This window comes from Archocentrus centrarchus, chromosome 5 (genome assembly GCF_007364275.1).
Source record: "Archocentrus centrarchus isolate MPI-CPG fArcCen1 chromosome 5, fArcCen1, whole genome shotgun sequence".
Classification (NCBI taxonomy): Eukaryota; Metazoa; Chordata; class Actinopteri; order Cichliformes; family Cichlidae; genus Archocentrus; species Archocentrus centrarchus.
The window spans coordinates 16,216,783-16,235,916 of NC_044350.1; the positions used below are offsets into that span (position 1 = coordinate 16,216,783).

At 41.4% G+C, this 19,134-nt stretch overlaps 1 protein-coding gene across 1 annotated transcript in view; it reads left to right on the top strand.

Moving 5' to 3' along the window:
* Window positions 1–19,134, top strand: part of LOC115780998 (inositol 1,4,5-trisphosphate receptor type 1-like) — a 77,537-nt gene that overhangs the window by 53,705 nt on the left and 4,698 nt on the right. Inside the window, exons 43-57 of the mRNA XM_030730477.1 lie at window positions 4,556–4,739; window positions 4,873–5,126; window positions 5,590–5,790; window positions 5,883–5,993; window positions 6,245–6,340; window positions 6,486–6,629; window positions 6,735–6,842; window positions 6,974–7,166; window positions 8,579–8,701; window positions 11,066–11,241; window positions 12,992–13,156; window positions 13,668–13,857; window positions 13,950–14,042; window positions 15,762–15,901; window positions 16,708–16,873. Coding sequence (XP_030586337.1) covers window positions 4,556–4,739; window positions 4,873–5,126; window positions 5,590–5,790; window positions 5,883–5,993; window positions 6,245–6,340; window positions 6,486–6,629; window positions 6,735–6,842; window positions 6,974–7,166; window positions 8,579–8,701; window positions 11,066–11,241; window positions 12,992–13,156; window positions 13,668–13,857; window positions 13,950–14,042; window positions 15,762–15,901; window positions 16,708–16,873 — 2,344 coding nt within the window. The remainder of the gene's footprint in view (window positions 1–4,555; window positions 4,740–4,872; window positions 5,127–5,589; window positions 5,791–5,882; window positions 5,994–6,244; window positions 6,341–6,485; window positions 6,630–6,734; window positions 6,843–6,973; window positions 7,167–8,578; window positions 8,702–11,065; window positions 11,242–12,991; window positions 13,157–13,667; window positions 13,858–13,949; window positions 14,043–15,761; window positions 15,902–16,707; window positions 16,874–19,134) is intronic.

Below are 19,134 nucleotides of genomic sequence, written 5' to 3' on the forward strand. Positions count from 1 at the left end.
AAATTGAAGAAACATTTTCTGTGTCTGTTGTCTACTATGAAACAACAGTTATATGTCTAGGTTTTCATCTCACTCTACAAATGATATACTTTACATATGATCTGCTACAATGCAGTCAGTGTAAAGAACACAGTGTGTAATGGAAGGAATTTTTCATTACTAGACAATCTTCAGTATGTAGGTCAGTGTGCCAGCATAGCTGCACATGTACATTACTGAGGCAGCTCCCCTCACGTCTAGCACTATATCATTTAGCTGAGAGATCAGACGGGCTGCTAATAATGTCAGTAGTAGACAATTATATAAAAAATTCAATATTTTTTTCTTTATTAGATGTCCATCAGGTATTGTAAATAAATGCTTTCTGCTTCAGCCTGAGCCACTCTAAACTCTCTGTTTCTCCCTGCATGTCTTCTTCATGTCTCTTTGTCTGTCGTTCTGTCGGTGGATCCCCATCTTTCTGTGTGTGTGTCCGTCTGTGTTCGGTAAGCAAAGAGTTTGCATAATCAGATTAGAGGAAGCCACTGTTTCAGAGATAATGCCTTGGCTTCCCACGGCTACTGCAGAGCCACGTCACGTGATGCCTCTGTGTTACATAAGGTCTGTGTGAATGAACAATGAGGAATGTCTCAGCCTTCAAAACATTCCAGCCTTGCTCCCTTGCGTTCTCTTGCCGGCCCAAACTGGGTCATGCTGGGCCTCCGGAACTGGGGCAGTGGGGAGAGAGGGCGGAGGGATGAGGAAACACAGAGGGGACTGAGGAAAAACTGGAGCTCCTCTTACTCTCGCATTCTTGAGTTTGTTCTGGAAAGGGGGATTTATTTGCAGGGAAAGATATCCTGCAGTGCTAGAACCGCACCATACAGTGCAAATATTTATATTCTTTTACTTACTGGATAGTATCCTAAGAGGTCCAAAGGAAGCCTGTGATAAAAGCCTGGGTACATCACTGTAAATACAGAAATGATGATTGTCTCTGATGGGTTAAAGCTTGAATTTAAAACGAAGCATTTCTTTTGCTCTCTCCTCTCTTCAAGGAAGCACACCAAGGGAAATATAAGTTGGTTTGTGTGACTGACATGCTGAGCTTGAGCACCTGTTGGATCTTGGGTATCTTGTACTCACATAACACCGTTAACAATTTACTCATGGCCTACATAGTGCACAGAAATAAACCACACAGAATAAACCAGCTGCATGCTCGCTTAACTCCCTTACACACGCACACGCTCTTTGCTGTCATGCAAGGCTAATGCACAGAAGCACTAGGAGTTATATTTTACATTCAGCCTCTTGCATTTGTTTCTGCCTCACCAATTTATTTCGGTCACACGGCTGCTTTTTTTTTTGTGGCTACAGCTATGAGAGATCTCAAGACAGCTGTGAATTTTGTTGTGACATGACAACTTTTAACATTTTACTCGTCAGCCATCTGGCTTCTAACTGCGTGGCATGCTGCTCCGTTTCCCTCCAAAGCACTTGATGTGCAGGTGCGTTAAACCAGTGTAGTGAGTCTAAAAAAAGACAAATCTGATTGCAGAGGTGCCTCGTTTAAAAGGAGAGGGAAGAAACCCGAGGGATGGAGAAAAGGTCTTGAAGGAGAGTAGCGCAGAGCAGCAGCAGCAGCTCCATTTGGTTTACATGTGGTGCTGCCTGACATGAGAGGGAGGGTGAAAGGAAAGGGGAGCGCGAGTATAAATAGCTGTTACATAACATCCCTTTGTTGATGCCAAGTGGCAGAACGGAAGGAGAGAAGGGAAAGCGCTATGACCTTGTTTTTCAGTGCTGTCCGCCCCCACCCCGTCCTGCTCCTCTCTGTCTCTTTCCACTTAGGGTTTGCCTCCATAGATACAGACAGGCTCTGTGTTTACCCAACACTGCAGGGGCCCGTGACATGTCTGTCCCTCTCATCTATCCTCCTTTGTTACTATCACCACATTCTCTCCTTGCCTTGACCACCATGTGTTACTTCATCCATAACGTCATCTCTCCATTATGCCAGTCGTCTTCTTTTCAAGTGCCATCAAAACACAGATGGTGTCTCGATACAGCAGCACAGATTTTCTAAACCAGCGTGTGAGGATGAGCATCCAAATGCTACACATGTAGCAGCGTGGTTAGATGTGAAAGTACAGGCTTTCACTTCTGACTGTTGTCACATACATTTCTGAAGAAATCATGAGATGAAAGCTTTGCTGTGGTGTTTTTCCTCCACTGTGGTGTCCCTTACTTATGCGCACATCTTTGTTTCAGTGAGTCACCCAATTCTGTTCAGTTCTTAGGAACTGGTGTTAAAAAAAAAATATACGCAGTCAGCTCTGATGCAGGTGAAAAATGTGTTGTAACGTGAAAAGAATACTCTGGAGGTGAATGCCCAAAACATTCACCTCCTCTGTCTCTACCACAATGAATTGCATTACCTCAGTTTAAACTGATTCACCCTTTTAAATACTCTTGCTTAGCAATGTGCTAGTCCTGGAAGGCCTGAATTTAAATGACTGAACGTAGTTTTCCGACATAGGGTATTTTAATAAAATGATAGGCTGTGAGAATGACTGACGATTACATAAGGATAAAGTTGGCGTCCACAGAGTTTAGGAGAGAATACTGTATTGCAGAGCATGTGTGATATGTGGGTGTGTCCTCTCTGAATTGGCATGTGCCTATGGCGGAGACAGCTGACCCACTTTCCTGAGTGTAAAAGTCAGTGGGCGGATTAGCGTATGTGCTTTCCAGCCTGCGTGTGCTGGTACTGTAACAAGAGTGTGTGCGTGCGTGTGTGTGTGTGTGTGTGTGTGTGTGTGTGTGTGTGTGTGTGTGTGTGTGTGTGTGTGTGTGTGTGTTTGAGTTATGTAATGGTAAGGGTGAGAGAGTGATGGCGAGCGCTCTCCTATGTTTGCTCTGGTTTAATCACTGTGTGTTATACTAGCACCGCTCCTCATGCCTCTCACCCTTTGCACCCTGCCTTCCTCCTCGCCCCTCTGCAGGCCCACGTTTTGGCCAGCTGATGGACGGCAGAGTTATATGAGCAAAGACAGACAGGCATGACCATTACTGTCCCCTCAACCCTTCCCTCCTCAGGCATGCTGTGATGTATGAGCAGTGAGTGGGCTGCCAGTGTTGTAGCTAATCCCTTCTCTGCACTCTTCACTTTGTCATCAACTTGTTTATTGCATGATGGCCTTGGTTTTTAGCTCTCCCCTCCCCATGCTGCTGTCTCCATGTCCCTAAGTTGGCAGAGTGTGTACGTGCAAGAGGGCTGCTGCGCAGTGGTGGAGGGCCAGGGTGGGGCACAAGCCTTTGGGGCAAAAGCACAGTTATGTCATTGTTTCCTTGAAGGAAACTAGGCTTCAAAACTGGTTGAGTTGTTAATAAGCCACATAAAATCTCCTTCTGGCTCTTTAATTGGTTTGTCGCTATTTTTATTTTTGAAAGAAAAATTTAGCACAGTGAGTCTGTTAAAAATTAAATTGCATCGCATGGAATCGTCTTAGTACAAACATATTTAGACGGTGTCTTCAGAGGACGAGAAACAGAGCTTGCTTTGTCTATTTTTGCTTAACATTTTCCATGTGACTATCATTTACTGTATTTGTTTTCTTAACTAGCCCAGTTCCACAGCTAACCTGAAAAGGCCATATGGTTATGTAACAAACTTTGCGAGCTGGCCTAGATACCACGTCTGATAACATTTCTCCCTCCCTATCACTTGCTCTTGTTTCCCCTCTTTCAATCATAGGTTTTTTCCCTCCTTTTAGCCCCTTTTACTCAGTCCTTGGTAGCTGTCTTTTGCCTCGAGCTTTTTCCTCCCGACTCAACACCATCTCCATTTCTGTATCTGTGTAAGTAGGCCAGGCTTCTCCCTCTCATGTCATTTTTCACCCTTTTTAGTGTAGCAAGGCTGCTTTGGCTGCTCGAAGCCTTCCCATAGGCTGTGCTGCTAACAGCTCTTACATAATCAAAACAACAGACCTGTGGGTTGGGACGCAGTGTATACATCGGGCATGGAAGTGTCCTAATTCTGCGTGACCTCATTCCACAGCGATCGCTGCAGCATTTAAATCCTCACATCACAGTAAATCCAGACTTGCTTGACTACAGTTATATAATAGTTTATGATTTCATAATGAATAGTTTTCTAATATAAAATAATTTGGTTTTTTTTTTCATTTAGTTGACACTGTGGGGTAATTTATATTGGAAAACAGTTTCACTTCCTCTGTTTTTTTTTTGCTTTTATCTCTTAAATGTAAAAAATTAATTCCAGGGATCTAATTTCTTCTTAGGTTTAGTGTTTTGTCTATATTAAAAAAAAACAAAAAAAAAACTCATGCCATAAACTCTGTACCATATAAACTTATCAGAATATTTGCAGATTTATTTTCTGTTGGTAAATTATTTGAGCCCTCATTCTTATTTTTCACATTATAAGTGAACATCAACAAATTTCAGCAAATAATTCAGCACTAGAATGTTCTCTTCCATTGCACAGTGACACCACATTGTTGCAGTTATAGAATAATTTCATTTTGCTCTTCTTGCTCCGTGTCTCCAGCGTTCATTCTTTTGCCGTCTGACAGAAGACAAGAAATCAGAAAAGTTCTTCCGGGTGTTTTATGACCGCATGAAGTCAGCACAGCTAGAGATCAAAGCCACGGTGACGGTAAATACAAGTGACCTGGGAAACAGGAAGAGAGATGATGAAAGCCAGGACAAAGATCCCCCTCTTCACAAAAAAGGTCAGAGGTCACCTGTTGGGTTGTTAACACTAAAACATACCCAGTTTGAAAAATTGCTGATTTTTTAAATTTTTTAATTAAAGGTTATTTTAGTTACGACTGTTTTTAATATGTGTTTTATGCCTCTATATAGCAAAAAACTCAACTGTGGTGATGACAGAGGATGTGAAAGAGCAGCTATTAGAGGCCTCATCTGCCACCAAGAAAGCCTTTAACTCTTATCGGCGTGAAGCTGACCCTGAGGACCACTTCACCTCGACAGATGGTCAGCCAAACACGGGGGACAAAAACCAGGATGAAGGAGAGATGAGTTTTGTGATTGTTATCATGCAGCCTATCCTTCGCTTTCTCCAGCTACTTTGTGAGAATCACAACCGTGACCTACAGGTGGGTCAGACGGAGCAGCTTAAATTAGTTTTACAGATATCACTTAGAGCGAGTCCCACTTGACTACAATACGATTTTTCTCTGACCTGCAGTTGTGACATCTTAAAAACATGTGCTTCCTTTTACTTTCAAACTGGAGCCTTTAGAGTCCAGACACTTTCTTGTGGTTTTTATCACCAGTACCAAATAGCATTTGCATGTCTTTGTAGAGCATCTTCATTTGCAGAGATATTAAAGCCCCAAATTTCTTGGATTCAGAAAATCTCATATGTATTTTTTCCACTGAGCTTGAAAACAGAAATTTCGGTTACTAAGCTCTTCAGTCTTGGGCTCTGTATGATCAGTTCTACAGTGTCTACTGATGAACTAATATTGTGAGTGAACTGGAGGCTGGTTCTTAAATTTGGGTTTGTTTACCTACTGGTTAACTGCATGAAAACTTCATTCTTTTTCATCTTCTTAGAACTTCCTTCGTTGCCAAAACAACAAAAACAACTACAATCTTGTTTGTGAGACGCTTCAGTTCTTAGACTGCATCTGTGGAAGCACCACGGGTGGTCTCGGTCTGCTCGGACTCTACATCAATGAGAAGAACGTTGCACTCATCAACCAAACTCTGGAGAGTCTAACAGAGTACTGCCAAGGCCCTTGCCATGAAAACCAGGTACAAAAGAGACTAAACAACGGAGGAAGTTAAGACTCTTGAGATGCTGTCTTTTTTTTTTTTTTAAATACAGTTATTCCTTTTCCCCCCAGAATTGCATTGCCACTCATGAGTCCAATGGTATTGATATCATTATTGCCCTGATTCTTAATGACATCAACCCACTTGGGAAGAAGCGAATGGACCTGGTGTTGGAGCTCAAGGTAAGTTGGCTGCTGAAAGCTGGATCTAGTGTTTAAAAAAAAAAAAAAAAAAGGCAGTGGTTTTGTTTCACAGCAGGCTCACCAACAGGCGTCACATGAAAGAGCAGGAAATTCACCTGTCTGAGCTAGCTCTTCTGCATACCTGCCAAGAAAAATAGCAGCGGTCTATTTTCCTAGAGCACCAGGGTTTCTGCCTGCTTTACTCGGATGAAGAAACTGAAGTTCTTATTTTTTCCAATTTCGCCTCTCAGAACAATGCATCTAAGCTGCTGCTCGCTATCATGGAAAGCCGTCACGACAGTGAGAATGCTGAGAGGATCTTGTACAATATGAGGCCTAAAGAGCTGGTGAGAAACTGCAGCTACTGGTGCCTTTTATCCCTGAGTCCTGTGCTGCTTTTCATACATCAAATGCAAAATCTACTCCGCTGTAACCTTGGCTCTTGTTAGTACATAACAATAAGACTCACTGGATGTTATGCTGTCTTTGCAGGTGGAAGTGATAAAGAAGGCCTATTTGCAGGGGGAGGAAGAGTTTGAAAATTCAAAGGAGGAGGAAGATAACGGAGAAGAAGAGGAACATGATGCTGCTTCACCCCGAAACGTTGGACACAACATCTATATCTTAGCTCACCAGGTCTTCTATTTATCTCTGTTTGCAGAATTTATTGTCGAAACATGCATTATCCTTGTGTTGTTCTTCGTAACCAGCTCTCTTGTCACCTGTGTGTCCTTTATACAGTTGGCACGTCACAATAAAGAGCTGTCCATGATGTTAAAGCCAGGAGTTTCTAGTGGAGAGGGAGATGAGGCCTTGGAGTTCTATGCCAAGCACACTGCTCAGATAGAGGTCATAATACAAAACCCCTGTCACACTGAATCTAAATGTGTCTCCTGTGTATTACAACAGAAATTGTCACAAATTGTGGCCATGTGGGCTTCCAGAGACCCTCGGAGGTGACTGTGAGTCTCTCTCTGCAGATTGTGCGTCAGGACCGCACAATGGAGGAGATAGTGTTCCCTGTACCCAACATCTGTGAGTTCCTGACCTCAGAGTCAAAGCTCCGGGTGTACTACACCACAGAGAGAGATGAACAGGGCAGCAAGATCAACGACTTCTTCCTGCGAGCAGAGGACCTGTTTAATGAGATGAACTGGCAGAAGAAGCTCAGAGGTAAGGTTCAGGCTTAACATTAGATTAAGAAACATTCTTACATTATTGTATTATGTCAGGTGGAGGTGTTTCACAATTACAACAAGATAGAGACGTGGACAAAGGTATGACATGCAGCAACAGCGGCCCTTGGCTGGAATCGCTCTGGGTGACTCCTCAGTTATGTGGTGTGTGTGTGAACCACTATCAGGATGCTCCCCTGAGAGTTTTGATAGAGACAAACTACAGTTGGAGGCGGTGAGGGAAGTCTGTGCACAAAAACAGGTACTGAAACATGTAGCAGCACGGCCGTGTTGCTTTCATCAGCGTGATAATTTAAGGGTTGACTGATGCCGATCAGTTAATGGAAAGCACTTCACTCCCTGTTTTGGTTTTTTTTTTTTGTGGTTTTTTTCCTGAAATGCCATGCCTGTTGAGTAGCTGAACATTTCTGTGTAGAATTTGCATTCTCTGCTGTGTGTTTTACTTTTTTCCCCCACTGATATGCAGGTCAGATGAAAGGGAAACTCCAACTTAGCCATAAGTATGAATGCAGTTTTCTGGATGTGTATCCCAGGCTGGTGACCTCCCTCCTAAATGCTTGCTGGGATAGGGCTCATTCCCGGCGAGGCTGAACAGGATAAGAGTGTTTGGAAAATGGATAAAGGATGTGCATCAGCACCTTGATGGGAGGGCTAACTATTGCTTCCTGTGTGCGCTCATGTTATGTATGTGCATGTTTCCACTGTCTAAAGGCGGACAGGGGTTTTCCACATTCTTTGAGCCATGAAACATTTATACAGTAACCTTATGAATCACAAGTGAGAGCCTGCTTACGCACACACATAAACATACACACGCAGACCCACACCCACACTCATTCACACTTCTAATTCACACAGACTTCATACCCACACAAACCTTTATTTTGTCTCTCGCGTAAAGGAGGGGATGGACAGAGAAAAGTCCCTACATCTGTTTCTCTTTTCCAATTAAACCTGAGTAGGCAAAATGTGTGTTAAAAGGTCAAGGTGACATGTTTTGTATTTTGAACTTTCATCGTTTAGTTTTTAGCTGCTACATTTTAAAACCACTGAAGTCTAATTTTCGTAGATCCTTCTTTCCAACCTTAACCCTGCAGCCTGTTAATGCGTAACCAAAATAGTACCTTAAACAGGTGATCAAACACTAAAATGAACATTTTGGTGCCTTATATTTCAAACGTTCTCATTTGTTCTGCGCACATGCCAAATATTAACTTGTCAAAGCTTCACAGATATGAGGATTCACTACTATCTAATAAAGGAAAAAAGGCCAAAAAAGTATCTTAAAAAAAAAAAAAAAAAAGCAATTTGCCAACTTTCCTTTAGGCTCTTGGAACTAATTTTAAAAATAGAATCTGTTGTGCTGCTGTGTGTCTTCCTTCTCTTTAGCCCAGCCGGTGCTGTACTGGTGCTCAAGAAACATGTCAGTGTGGAGTGGCATCTCCTTCAAGCTAGCTGTGCTCATGAATCTGCTGGTCTGCTTCTTCTACCCCCTTGAAGGGGTTCATGAAGGTCAGTGAAGTGGCGCCTGAGTATGAACACTGTGACTGTGCACACAGCCTGTTGCTAATATAGGTGTGAACATTTCCGCAGCTCTTTCAGTTAGTCAGTCATTTTAAACTAAAACTTATTTTATGCTTCTTTTTTTTTTCTTTTACAAGTGTGAAGTAGAAACCAGCCACGAGGCTGCCTATCACTCATTCATGCATATGACATGTTCACTGCCGCTATAAATATTTTCTTTTCTTTGCATGTTGGTGTTGTTTGTCGATTTGTATCTAGCGTACTGATCTTACAGTCAGATTTCTTTAGAAACCAGAGTCAGACAAAGGTTATTGGAGGAGGGGGGGGGGGGCAGGAAGGGCAAGGGCTCCCTGACATGTTTTTTTGTTTTGTTTTGTTCTTCTTTTCTTTCTTTTTTTTCCACTGCATCTATAGCATTTTTCAACCTGTATTGACTCACCATGGGTTGAGCAATGCAAGTATAGCAGTTGTGTAGATGTTTTCTAAAATTATAGCACCAGTAAGGCACTCATGAGCAGCAATGAATTACGAATCAAGTTGAAACGTTGTTCTTAAAGCACCAGAAGAAAGAATCTGTAATGTACTGCATGCTATACACCCATAGAGGTAAACTCTAAAGAGCTGGCTCTGCTGGACACGGCTGTTGACCTACTGATCTCCCTTTGCCACGGTTCTCTTACATGCTGACTTCTAATCACCTGGTGAGGATTAGGAGATTCTGTGTTCGAGACACACCCGCAGTAACACCATGCCCTTAAAGCTTCAACTCATATTTACCTTCTAGTTCTATGGAGACCATAATAAACAGAGGAGTGGTGCACTTTAATTTACTGTAAACTGAGCCTGCATTGTCTTAGGTAGCACAAGTCATATATACACGTCACTCAAATGAAAAAGTTCTATTTTATATTAACAAAGCAAACTATTTAATCCTCAGTGATGTGCGTCTACTTTTTCTGCTTTCTGTTTAAGTCTTCACAAAACCTTTCGTACAATAAAAATTAATCAGTGATCAAGTTTGCCTTACTATAAGAACCATCTATTTTAAATATTTTTCTCAACAGCTTATCTGGTGGGATCGTGAGCTATGTTTGATCTCACACACACAAATCTAAACTAAAATCTTGTGGTGTTTGTCACAATGTCACGAAGAAGGTCTAACTGAACCGTTTGTGAAACTAGACTTGTGTGCAAGACATCATCACATGAGATGATGTCTTGGCTTAAACAGTCACTTTTATGGCTTTCGGCTTATGCTTTCGCATACATTGCTGTCCCTCCGCACGGCCCTCCTTTGCTCGAGGCTTTAGAATGAGGGTTAAAAGAGCAGGAAATCTAGGTCAGTATGTTCTGCTTGCATGCATGACTGACTGCCTTTTGGTGAATAGCTCTGGCTAGCTTCACATACCCATAATACATGGTCATACTCAGACAGCACATGCTTGCAGGATTTTCAGCCATTGGCTTTCTAGATGTTTGCACACAATCATCCGCCTGCGCGTTAAACTTAAGTGCGAGGCGCATAGAGCACAAAGCTTGTGAGTGCACGTAAACGCCCCTCTTTCAGTCTGCGACATCACTAGAGCTGTGTGTTGCTGCCTGCTCATCCCTCATGAATCTTTCAGCTGAGGTATTTTTAGAGAAGACTGTTATGTAAGTGGCACCTGTCATGTGATCTCAACAGGGACTGGGGAGGGAGACAGGGAAGGAGAGAAGGAAATAGGAAAAGGCAAGGTGGGAGGAAACAAAGTGTGGAAGGGAAGGTAAAAGGCGGCCCCTTAATTGTAATAATTTAATTAATTGTCACCCAGTGCATCAGTCTTTTTCAATATTTTCTACTCTGTTTCTCACATTTTTTCTCATCAATCTGCTCCCTGAGGTCCAACTATCAATAGTGCTCACTGAGTTTTAGAAACATGCACAAGTTTTAGGAATGATGTTGCTTAAAGAGGCAGCAGGTTAGGCATGGCCTCGTTTTTATGCCGGTGAAACATGGTTTTAGCTTGAGTGACACATTGTCACATGAAATCCCTTACTAGGACACTAATCCTGGATTTACCCCAGGATCAGGAGGAACATCAGGTGCGCACACTTGCGCAAAAACAGTGTCATACACTTTAGGTCTTATGTAACTGGTTCTCTTTGAGTTCAAAGTCTCGCGAGTAGGAAGAAGCTAGTGGAAGTTTGAAAGAGCTTGACAAGTTTCAAACTGCACACATATCAACATGCGCTTTCATATTTCATATATGTCACATTCACTATATAACTAGTTTGCCAGTTTTGGCATGTATACCCTATAGCTTGCTTTGCACATTTAATTTTCATTGTGTTTTTTACATTTATTACCCACAGGTGTCCTGGATCCTCATTTATCTGCCCTGTTGTGGATGGGAGTCTTGGCAGCACTGGTCATTGTTATCATCATGCCCCAACCATTGGGCATCGGTGCCTTGGTCACTGTCACAATCTTCCGTCTCATCTTCTCTGTGGGCCTGGAGCCCACCCTCTTCCTTCTGGGTGCTTTCAATGTAAGTGATCTCATTAGGAAGGTCAGTTGACCCAAATCAGCACCAGCACTTTTGGCTTCAATTGTCCAACCATCCATTTGTGCATTTGTGTATCCAGCTCAATACAATGAAAGAAAGTTTAGTTTTGTAGAAGTGAGACACGTATTATTAGTTCATGCAAAAAAATAAAAAATAAATAAATAACAGTCACTATAATAGAAGGATTATAACTGATTCCTTGCTCCAGTCATTTTTCAAGCTAAAATAAAAACTTATTCTGGTCATGTAAAAGGTTCTGCCTTTTGCATAACTGGTAAAAAAAAAAAAGATATTAAAAATATAAAGCATACAGTAGCTCATTAAAACTAAATATTTTAGGGCTTTTGGACTGTTTGATCAAACCTACAAGTAATTTGAAGTTGATGTCACACTGGACTCTCAGAAAATTGTTTAATTGGCTAACCAATCTCAAATTGACAAATAATTGATGCTGAAAATAAATAATGCCTTAATAATAAATAACAATAGATAATGTGACAGACTGGCAAACTGTCTTTGCCTGTGCCTGCTATGATAATCTCCAGCCTCATCCCGACCCTGAATTGGATAAATGGATGGATCTGGCTTTAAAAATTGGATTGACAGAGCAAATTAAGTCTAAACTACCTACGTGACTGATCCCACTGACGACAAATTTTTGTTTTTCCCTTTGGGCATACCATTTCACCCGCACTACTACATGTACTTTCACATACTGAGAAACCTTCACCACACCAGTTCCACTTCTCCTTTCATCTCTCACTCACACTTATGCCCACTTGGCATGTCAGTGCCGCGTCTGCCTGCAGTGTTGCCCCCAAGCCTTGCAATATTTCACTGGCTTCACTTGGCTGTACTATGTGGTGTTAAGTGCGTCACTGAATCTTAGAGAGGGTAACACCACCCCTTCGCCTTGCTCTTAAAGACTTTAACACACACAGAATGTACAATAAAGAGTCAAGCACATGATCATCTCTCCTTGCGCCGGCTATGTTTACATGTAAACACAAAAGCAGGTTATTGAGAGAAACCAGGTTAGGGCAAGAAATTAGAGAGCAAGTTACCACAGACTGCAGTAGCCCGGTACACTGAAATCTAGTTTATACACAGCAGATCAAATGTCTCCCGTCCGATGTATTTGACATTTTTGAACCTTTTTTTTTTTCTTACAGATGGTCGGATTATTCAAATAAACTACTTTTCTGCTGTTAAAATAAATTAATTGTTATTCAGTGTTAGTTTCATTCTTAGTCAGATTTTCATCATTTGGGTCAAAAGGGTACAGGGTGGATGACCTTTCTTTTCATCCCTCTTCACTATTGCCACAGTGATACTTCCCCTGTCTGAACTCTTTATCAGCCACTTGTGCTCTTTTAAGAACCATGTGGGGAAGCTCTGTCAAACAGATGTGTACACTTGAGAAGTCAGGCTTCTCAAGCAGGTATCTAGTGGGGTTGTCTTAACCGGGTTTCTGTTAATCCCTTAACCTGATTCAGGAAACCGAGTTTCTTGTTTGGATGATGTTCAGGTCATTAAGTTACAGGTTACACACGGATGTAAACACATTCATTGTGTCCTCATTTAGCTTAAAAGCCACCCCCTGTCACACTATTGTTGGGACTTTGTGTGTCACCCTCAATAAAGGCCATTGTTGATTTTCTAATATTAAAATTTGTAATGATCCATTATTCAGCATTCTTCTTATTAAAGGCAGCTTGCCTTTATCTTTCAGGTTTGCAATAAGCTAATCTTCCTGATAAGTTTTGTTGGCAACCGAGGAACCTTCACACGAGGCTACAAAGCTATGGTGATGGACTTTGAGTTCCTCTACCACCTCATCTACCTCATCATCTGCTGTTTGGGGGTGTTTGGCCATGTCTTTTTCTACAGTCTTTTGGTAAGAGAAACACACACGTTCACTTTCTCAATACACATCCGTTCTGAAAAGGGATTAATACAGGATGAACCATGAACCATGAAACTGAACCATGACTAGAACTGTGAGTTAATCACTACCCCACCCACCCACCACCTTTTTTTTTTTTTTTTTTTTAATGTAGAGTTAAACTTCAATCATGATGCCTTCAGGGTCATACTGTATTCTCCTAGTAAGCCAGAAGTTGCCTTTTTTGGTGCTGTAACCTTGTTGTTGTTGTTGTTTTCGAACCATTACCTGCTGTGCCCCAGTGCCTCAGGTCTGCTTTTTACTGCATCAGTCTGAATATCCAAGTGTTCAGAGATGTTTTCCATTCACATGGGTCCAAGCAGCTCAGAAAATAGCACATATTTTGTGCACAAAAGAAAATGCCAAATTGTGCAAGGAAACCCAGACTAAATCAGAATACCACTTAGTGTATTCTGATTTAGTCTTTCGCTGTTCCTCTGTAATGTGTGCTTCCTTTTCGTAGCTGTTTGACCTGGTATACAGAGAGGAGACCTTGCTGAACGTAATCAAGAGTGTGACTCGTAACGGACGCTCCATCGTGCTGACCGCTGTGCTCGCTCTCATTTTGGTCTATTTGTTCTCCATCGTTGGCTACATTTTCTTCAAAGATGACTTCATTCTGGAGGTGGATCATATCCCCAACACAACCATGAGTGAGGACAGACTACAATTATTTATCAGTTTTTTTTATAGCTTGCTAGCTCTACATTAAGAAAGGACTAGAAAACATTGTCTTCTTTTCTAGAAAGTGGAGGTAGTTTGGCCAGTGAGTTCCTGTCTGCAGCAGTGTGTCATGGAGGTCCTGATGAAAATTGCACCACAGATGCCCTCCAGGAAGGTAACCCTTCTGTTAGTCTATAAATAGTATTTAGATTTTGAATGAGGGACTGACACCCTGCTCTGAGGTGGTTTAAAGACCTTAGCTGTATGCATGTGTTTTTTCAAATTAAGGTTGAGTCATGATTTCCCATTTCTGTTTCCCTGACAGCAGGGTAATAATTGGTAAAATTAAAATACCATGAGGAATATGGCAAATTACTGGAAGTCCTGTCATAACAAAGCAGAACATTTCTGAAGGCTGTAATGTGCCAAGAGGGGAGTTAATGTGATCTGTTGTTGTGCGTAATTTTCAGACTAACAATAAGTGACAGGAAAACTGGTGCATTGTTTCTTTTTTTATCCGCACTTCAATCCATGTGACTCGATCAACTTTCATGTGCCTGCCATTTGGCCTAAGCAACTCACATGCAACCTTAAAAACCCTCATGTGACACAGATTAATGACTGTCACAAAAAAAGGGGGAAAAAAAAAAACCATCCTGGGAACTTCCCACCAGTGAGGATTTCTTGCCAATAAGGCTACACATTTAAAAAACATTTGTTTTTTTTTTATCTGGTGCTGGAATCAGAATGATGGTTCAGAATATTTTCAGAGATATGACTCATAAACTGGATCAGTCTCCATGTTTACATTTAGTTCACAGAAGATATAAATGTTCACTATCTAAGCTTCCTCCTCTCAGCCATCAGCACCGACAGCAATATAAATAATTTGGCCAAAAACAGCAATGCGATCATGTGTTCCACTCTGTTTTCGATTTAACTGTGTCAGAGGTCCTTAACTTCAGTGTCTATTTCACATTCCAGCTAAACAAAAATGCTTTTGCTTTGACTTACAGTCATCACACTGTGAACCAAAACACATCAGCAGGGCTGCATCGAATGTTAAATTCTTTAACAAAGTCAAGGATATTTTTATTAAAATGGCAGATGATATCTTATATTTACAGAATGACCGCAGGGCTAAAATCCACTTCCTTCAGATGATAATATTCTACATGCATTATTTATCAAAAGTCATTTTAGAAATGCTGAATATGAAAATCTCAAGAACTATGTGACTGCATCTCAGTTATATAGCATACAGAAGGTTATAGTACAGTTAATTCACCGTGACTATGGTATCACACTATTTTATATCGAGTCAAATATGTGGAACAAGTGGTACACCTGTACTATTGATAGATAATTAATGTTCATAGACTTTCAAAATCAAAGATTATTAACTGCATTACAAGACTGCCAGCAGCCACTAACCAGCTAGCTCTGATGATTCTGTACGTAACTGCTGTTTAGTTTAGTTGCACCTCAGTGTTTGGTATAAAAACTATTAAAAACATATGTTACCTGGTCTCATGTCACTGGACCCAGTGTCAGGTGAATACAGCAAAGACGGGGGCTATTAAAACCAAGCAAATTTGGTTCAGGGTTTTTTTTTTTGTGTGTGTCAAAATCTATTGTGCATCTTATCATTTTTATGTTTTAACATATTAGTTGTCAACACCTTGAGTCACATCTTGTTTTGATGTTATATAAAGAAAAGAATGCGGGTCCTAGTGGTCCTAATTTTCTGGTTGGATCAGTTTAGTCAAACATTATAGTATAAAGACATATTATAATTCTGCAGTGATGCAAATATACAACAGTCATGTACTTTTAACAGTCTCTTATTTAATCACTATAATTGTTAAACATCTTGCCCTTTCTGTTTCCTCAGAGTCGGGGGATGACAGTGAAGAGGACAGCAACATGGAGCGGACATGCGACTCTTTACTTATGTGTATTGTTACTGTGCTGAGTCATGGCTTAAGGAGTGGAGGGGGAGTGGGGGATGTTCTCCGCAAGCCTTCTAAAGAGGTACACGCAACTGTGATTAGGCCCTGGGCACTGTGACTGTTGCATGTGTGTGCGTGTGTGTGTTTATGGCTGAGAAGGTGTAGCACCCGCAGCTGCGGCATGGGTCATGTGAGCTCGCGATGAGCCACTAAACTTGTTTTTGTTTCAAAAGTATGGAGGTTTCGCAATGTTTCCTTACAGCTGCACTGCCTCCGCCTTGTGTGAGAATTAAACCTCAAAATAGATTTCCACTGAATGAAGGTTTAACCACTTATGATGTCAAAAGAGGATGTGAATGTCTCACTCACCGATTCGCAACTCAGTGCAACTTGAATCTAAGATCCTTGCTAGTTGTGCAAGTAAAATTTCAGCACTTATATGACATTGGCGGCACGGTGACTCCAGCATTATTCAGCTTGTCCCAAACAAGTGTGAGTTTGGTGACAACTGCAGGGTGGTTGAATGAATCCTGGGACAAGCCCAAGACAAGTAACAATGCAGAATGAGTCGGTGAATTAACCGATGTATCCGAGGCAGGCTGCACCGCCCTGACCGGCTTTCGTGTCGTCTCTGTTACTGTAGCATCTGGCAGGTTATACCTGTGGCTTTATGTTTCCATGAACAACCATGAGGACCAAGGTTAACCTCGTTTTTTACTCATAACATCATCCACAACACCTGCTTCCAAAAAGGCCTGCCTTTTGGGTCATACAGTTAAATGGGACAGGGGTCATCATTGTTTCCCTCTCTTTATTCATCTCACACAAAATAAAGTTTTGCAAATATTGTGATTATTGAAACAACCCCATTTCTTGTATCTTATCCAGGAGCCGCTGTTTGCAGCCAGAGTGATATACGACCTGCTATTCTTCTTCATGGTCATCATCATTGTCCTGAACCTTATTTTCGGTGTAATCATCGACACCTTTGCTGACTTGAGGAGTGAAAAACAGAAGAAAGAAGAAGTCCTGAAGACTTCATGCTTCATCTGCGGTACGACTTTCCATCTAATCTGTTAAAGGGGTCGTGTTGTGTTTTATATTGTGCAGAGAGCAAGAATAAAAATGTGAGGAGCATGAAATTAGCACAACTCCCCTTTAAGAAAATGGTTAAAGGTTCCCCCCATGCTTTACTTCCACGTGGTTCTCTTTCCTGATTTTCTTTGGCGAGACATTACAGGCCAAGCAAGTGCTCCAACAAAAATATCAATGTCAGTATCAACAGGAGGAATACCTGATAAGTTACAGCTCAAATGTATGTGCTATGTGTAACCTGCAGAGTGTTTGGCACAACATTCTGTGTCAGGAATTCACTTGTGTTGGGATATTGTCCTGATACTAGTCATGGGAAATAAGCCTCCTAATTTTCCAGCTATGGGATGACTGGTCTAATCATAAGGGCACTGTGCCAGCCCGGGAAGGCTGTGCTCTGCTGCTGGAAGGGCTCTGTGTGATTGTTATTAGAACTTCTCCACAAGCTATCTAATATTACTTTATTCCCAAATTCTCCTTTTGGAACATTAAATTAGATTTTTCTTTTTTCTTTTTTTTTTGATGTATTTGTGGTTTGTGGTACTCCCATAAAGGTGTATTTGTTGCATTCCCCCTTGTCTCTCCCCCCTCCCCCTTCTCACTTTGCTGCCGTTCCAAAGAAGGCTGAGTCATGAGGGCTTCCTGCCACTGCTGTGCTCGCCTCCATAATTCATGTCTGTCTCACACGCGACATTTTCTCCCACTCGCTCACTAACTCACGCACACTTAATTTCCTTACCATATGTTTTTCTGCGGCTTCACTGCTTAATCAAACTTCGTCCCTTTGCTTTGCATCACCTGCATATCCTTATATGTACACATGTGTGAGTAGCTAAATAAGAACATGCTGTATAGTATGTGCGCGTCTGCACATTATTATGTGTAAGCCAAGAAGAGGAGCACATGCTGTATATGAGCATGTGTGTGCATGCGTATGTTGGGTCAGGCAGTCAGGACAAGTGGTGAGCATATGGAATGAGAACAGTATTATGTCACTCAGCCAGCCGTCAGCTCTGACTCATTCATGTTAAATAAGGCCAGGCCACAGGGGGAGCTGCTGTCTCTATGGTTTCCAGAAGGACCAGGAGAGAACAGGAGATGCAGAGATTAGGGGCTCTGCAGGAATTAAGTGGCTCAACATCCTCTAGCTTGGTTTTATAAGCCACAGATCTTTCTCTCAGTCTCGTCTTTAGATCTCTGGGGTCTGAAGCTAATGATTGATTTACGTCATGAACTTCCTGCACAGGGATTTTTACCTGTAGCCTAATTTATTGTTGTGCAACAAATCAGGCGTGCAGCCACGATAAAATGGCCTCCACCGTCTTGTTGGTTAGATTTTTTTTCATGCTCTTGGTGTCCTTGAGTCAGCCTCTGCTTGTTTTTTTTTTTTTTCTTTTTTTTACATCAACCCATGGAAGGTTTTATCCTTGGGTCTTTTTTGTTCTTCATTTGTACATCAGCAACACTATTGTGAAGCTCCTTTTACCATTTATATTGAGTAAAAAGATGGGGGCTCATGGGCTTTTAGTAAGGACTTGTTGGTTTCATAATGTGCATAATTATTTTTAATGGCTAAAGTAAACCACACATCACTTTCCTAATAACATGCATGCAAAGAATATAGGCTGAAAATCGAATTTTCATATTCAGGGACCCAAGATTTATTTCAATTTGCATGACAAATAAAGCAATAAGAAACTTGACTGTTTGTTTTACAGAAGTGGTTACAGATGGATGGATGGATGGATGGATGATAAATACCTTATTCACCACAAGGGAAATTATTGTGTTACAGCAGCAAGAAAAAATACAATCTACAGTAACTAAACATGCTGTAGTTTTAAAGCCAAAAATACCATCCTGAGAAAATTAGCTTGGAGAACAATTCATCCATTTTCTTAACTACTTATACAACAAGGGTCAGAGGAGGTTCTGGAGTCTGTCCCTGCTCACATTAGCTAAGAGGATGGGTGCAATCTGCAGGCTGTCAGTGTAATGTTTCTATAGCCTGGGAAATTAGTTGCCGGACAGGACACAGTAACAGGGGTTCTTGCAGCACTTTAATGACACACAAAGATACAAAGAGTGAAACAAAAAAAATGTGTTTAATATATATGTTACTTTTGTTCAATTGAGCTTAAAAAAAATCACTGGTGTTCACCTCAAAATTTGCTGACAGTTTGTGATGAAAGATGTTTCATGCAGGCCTACACTGTTGTCTCA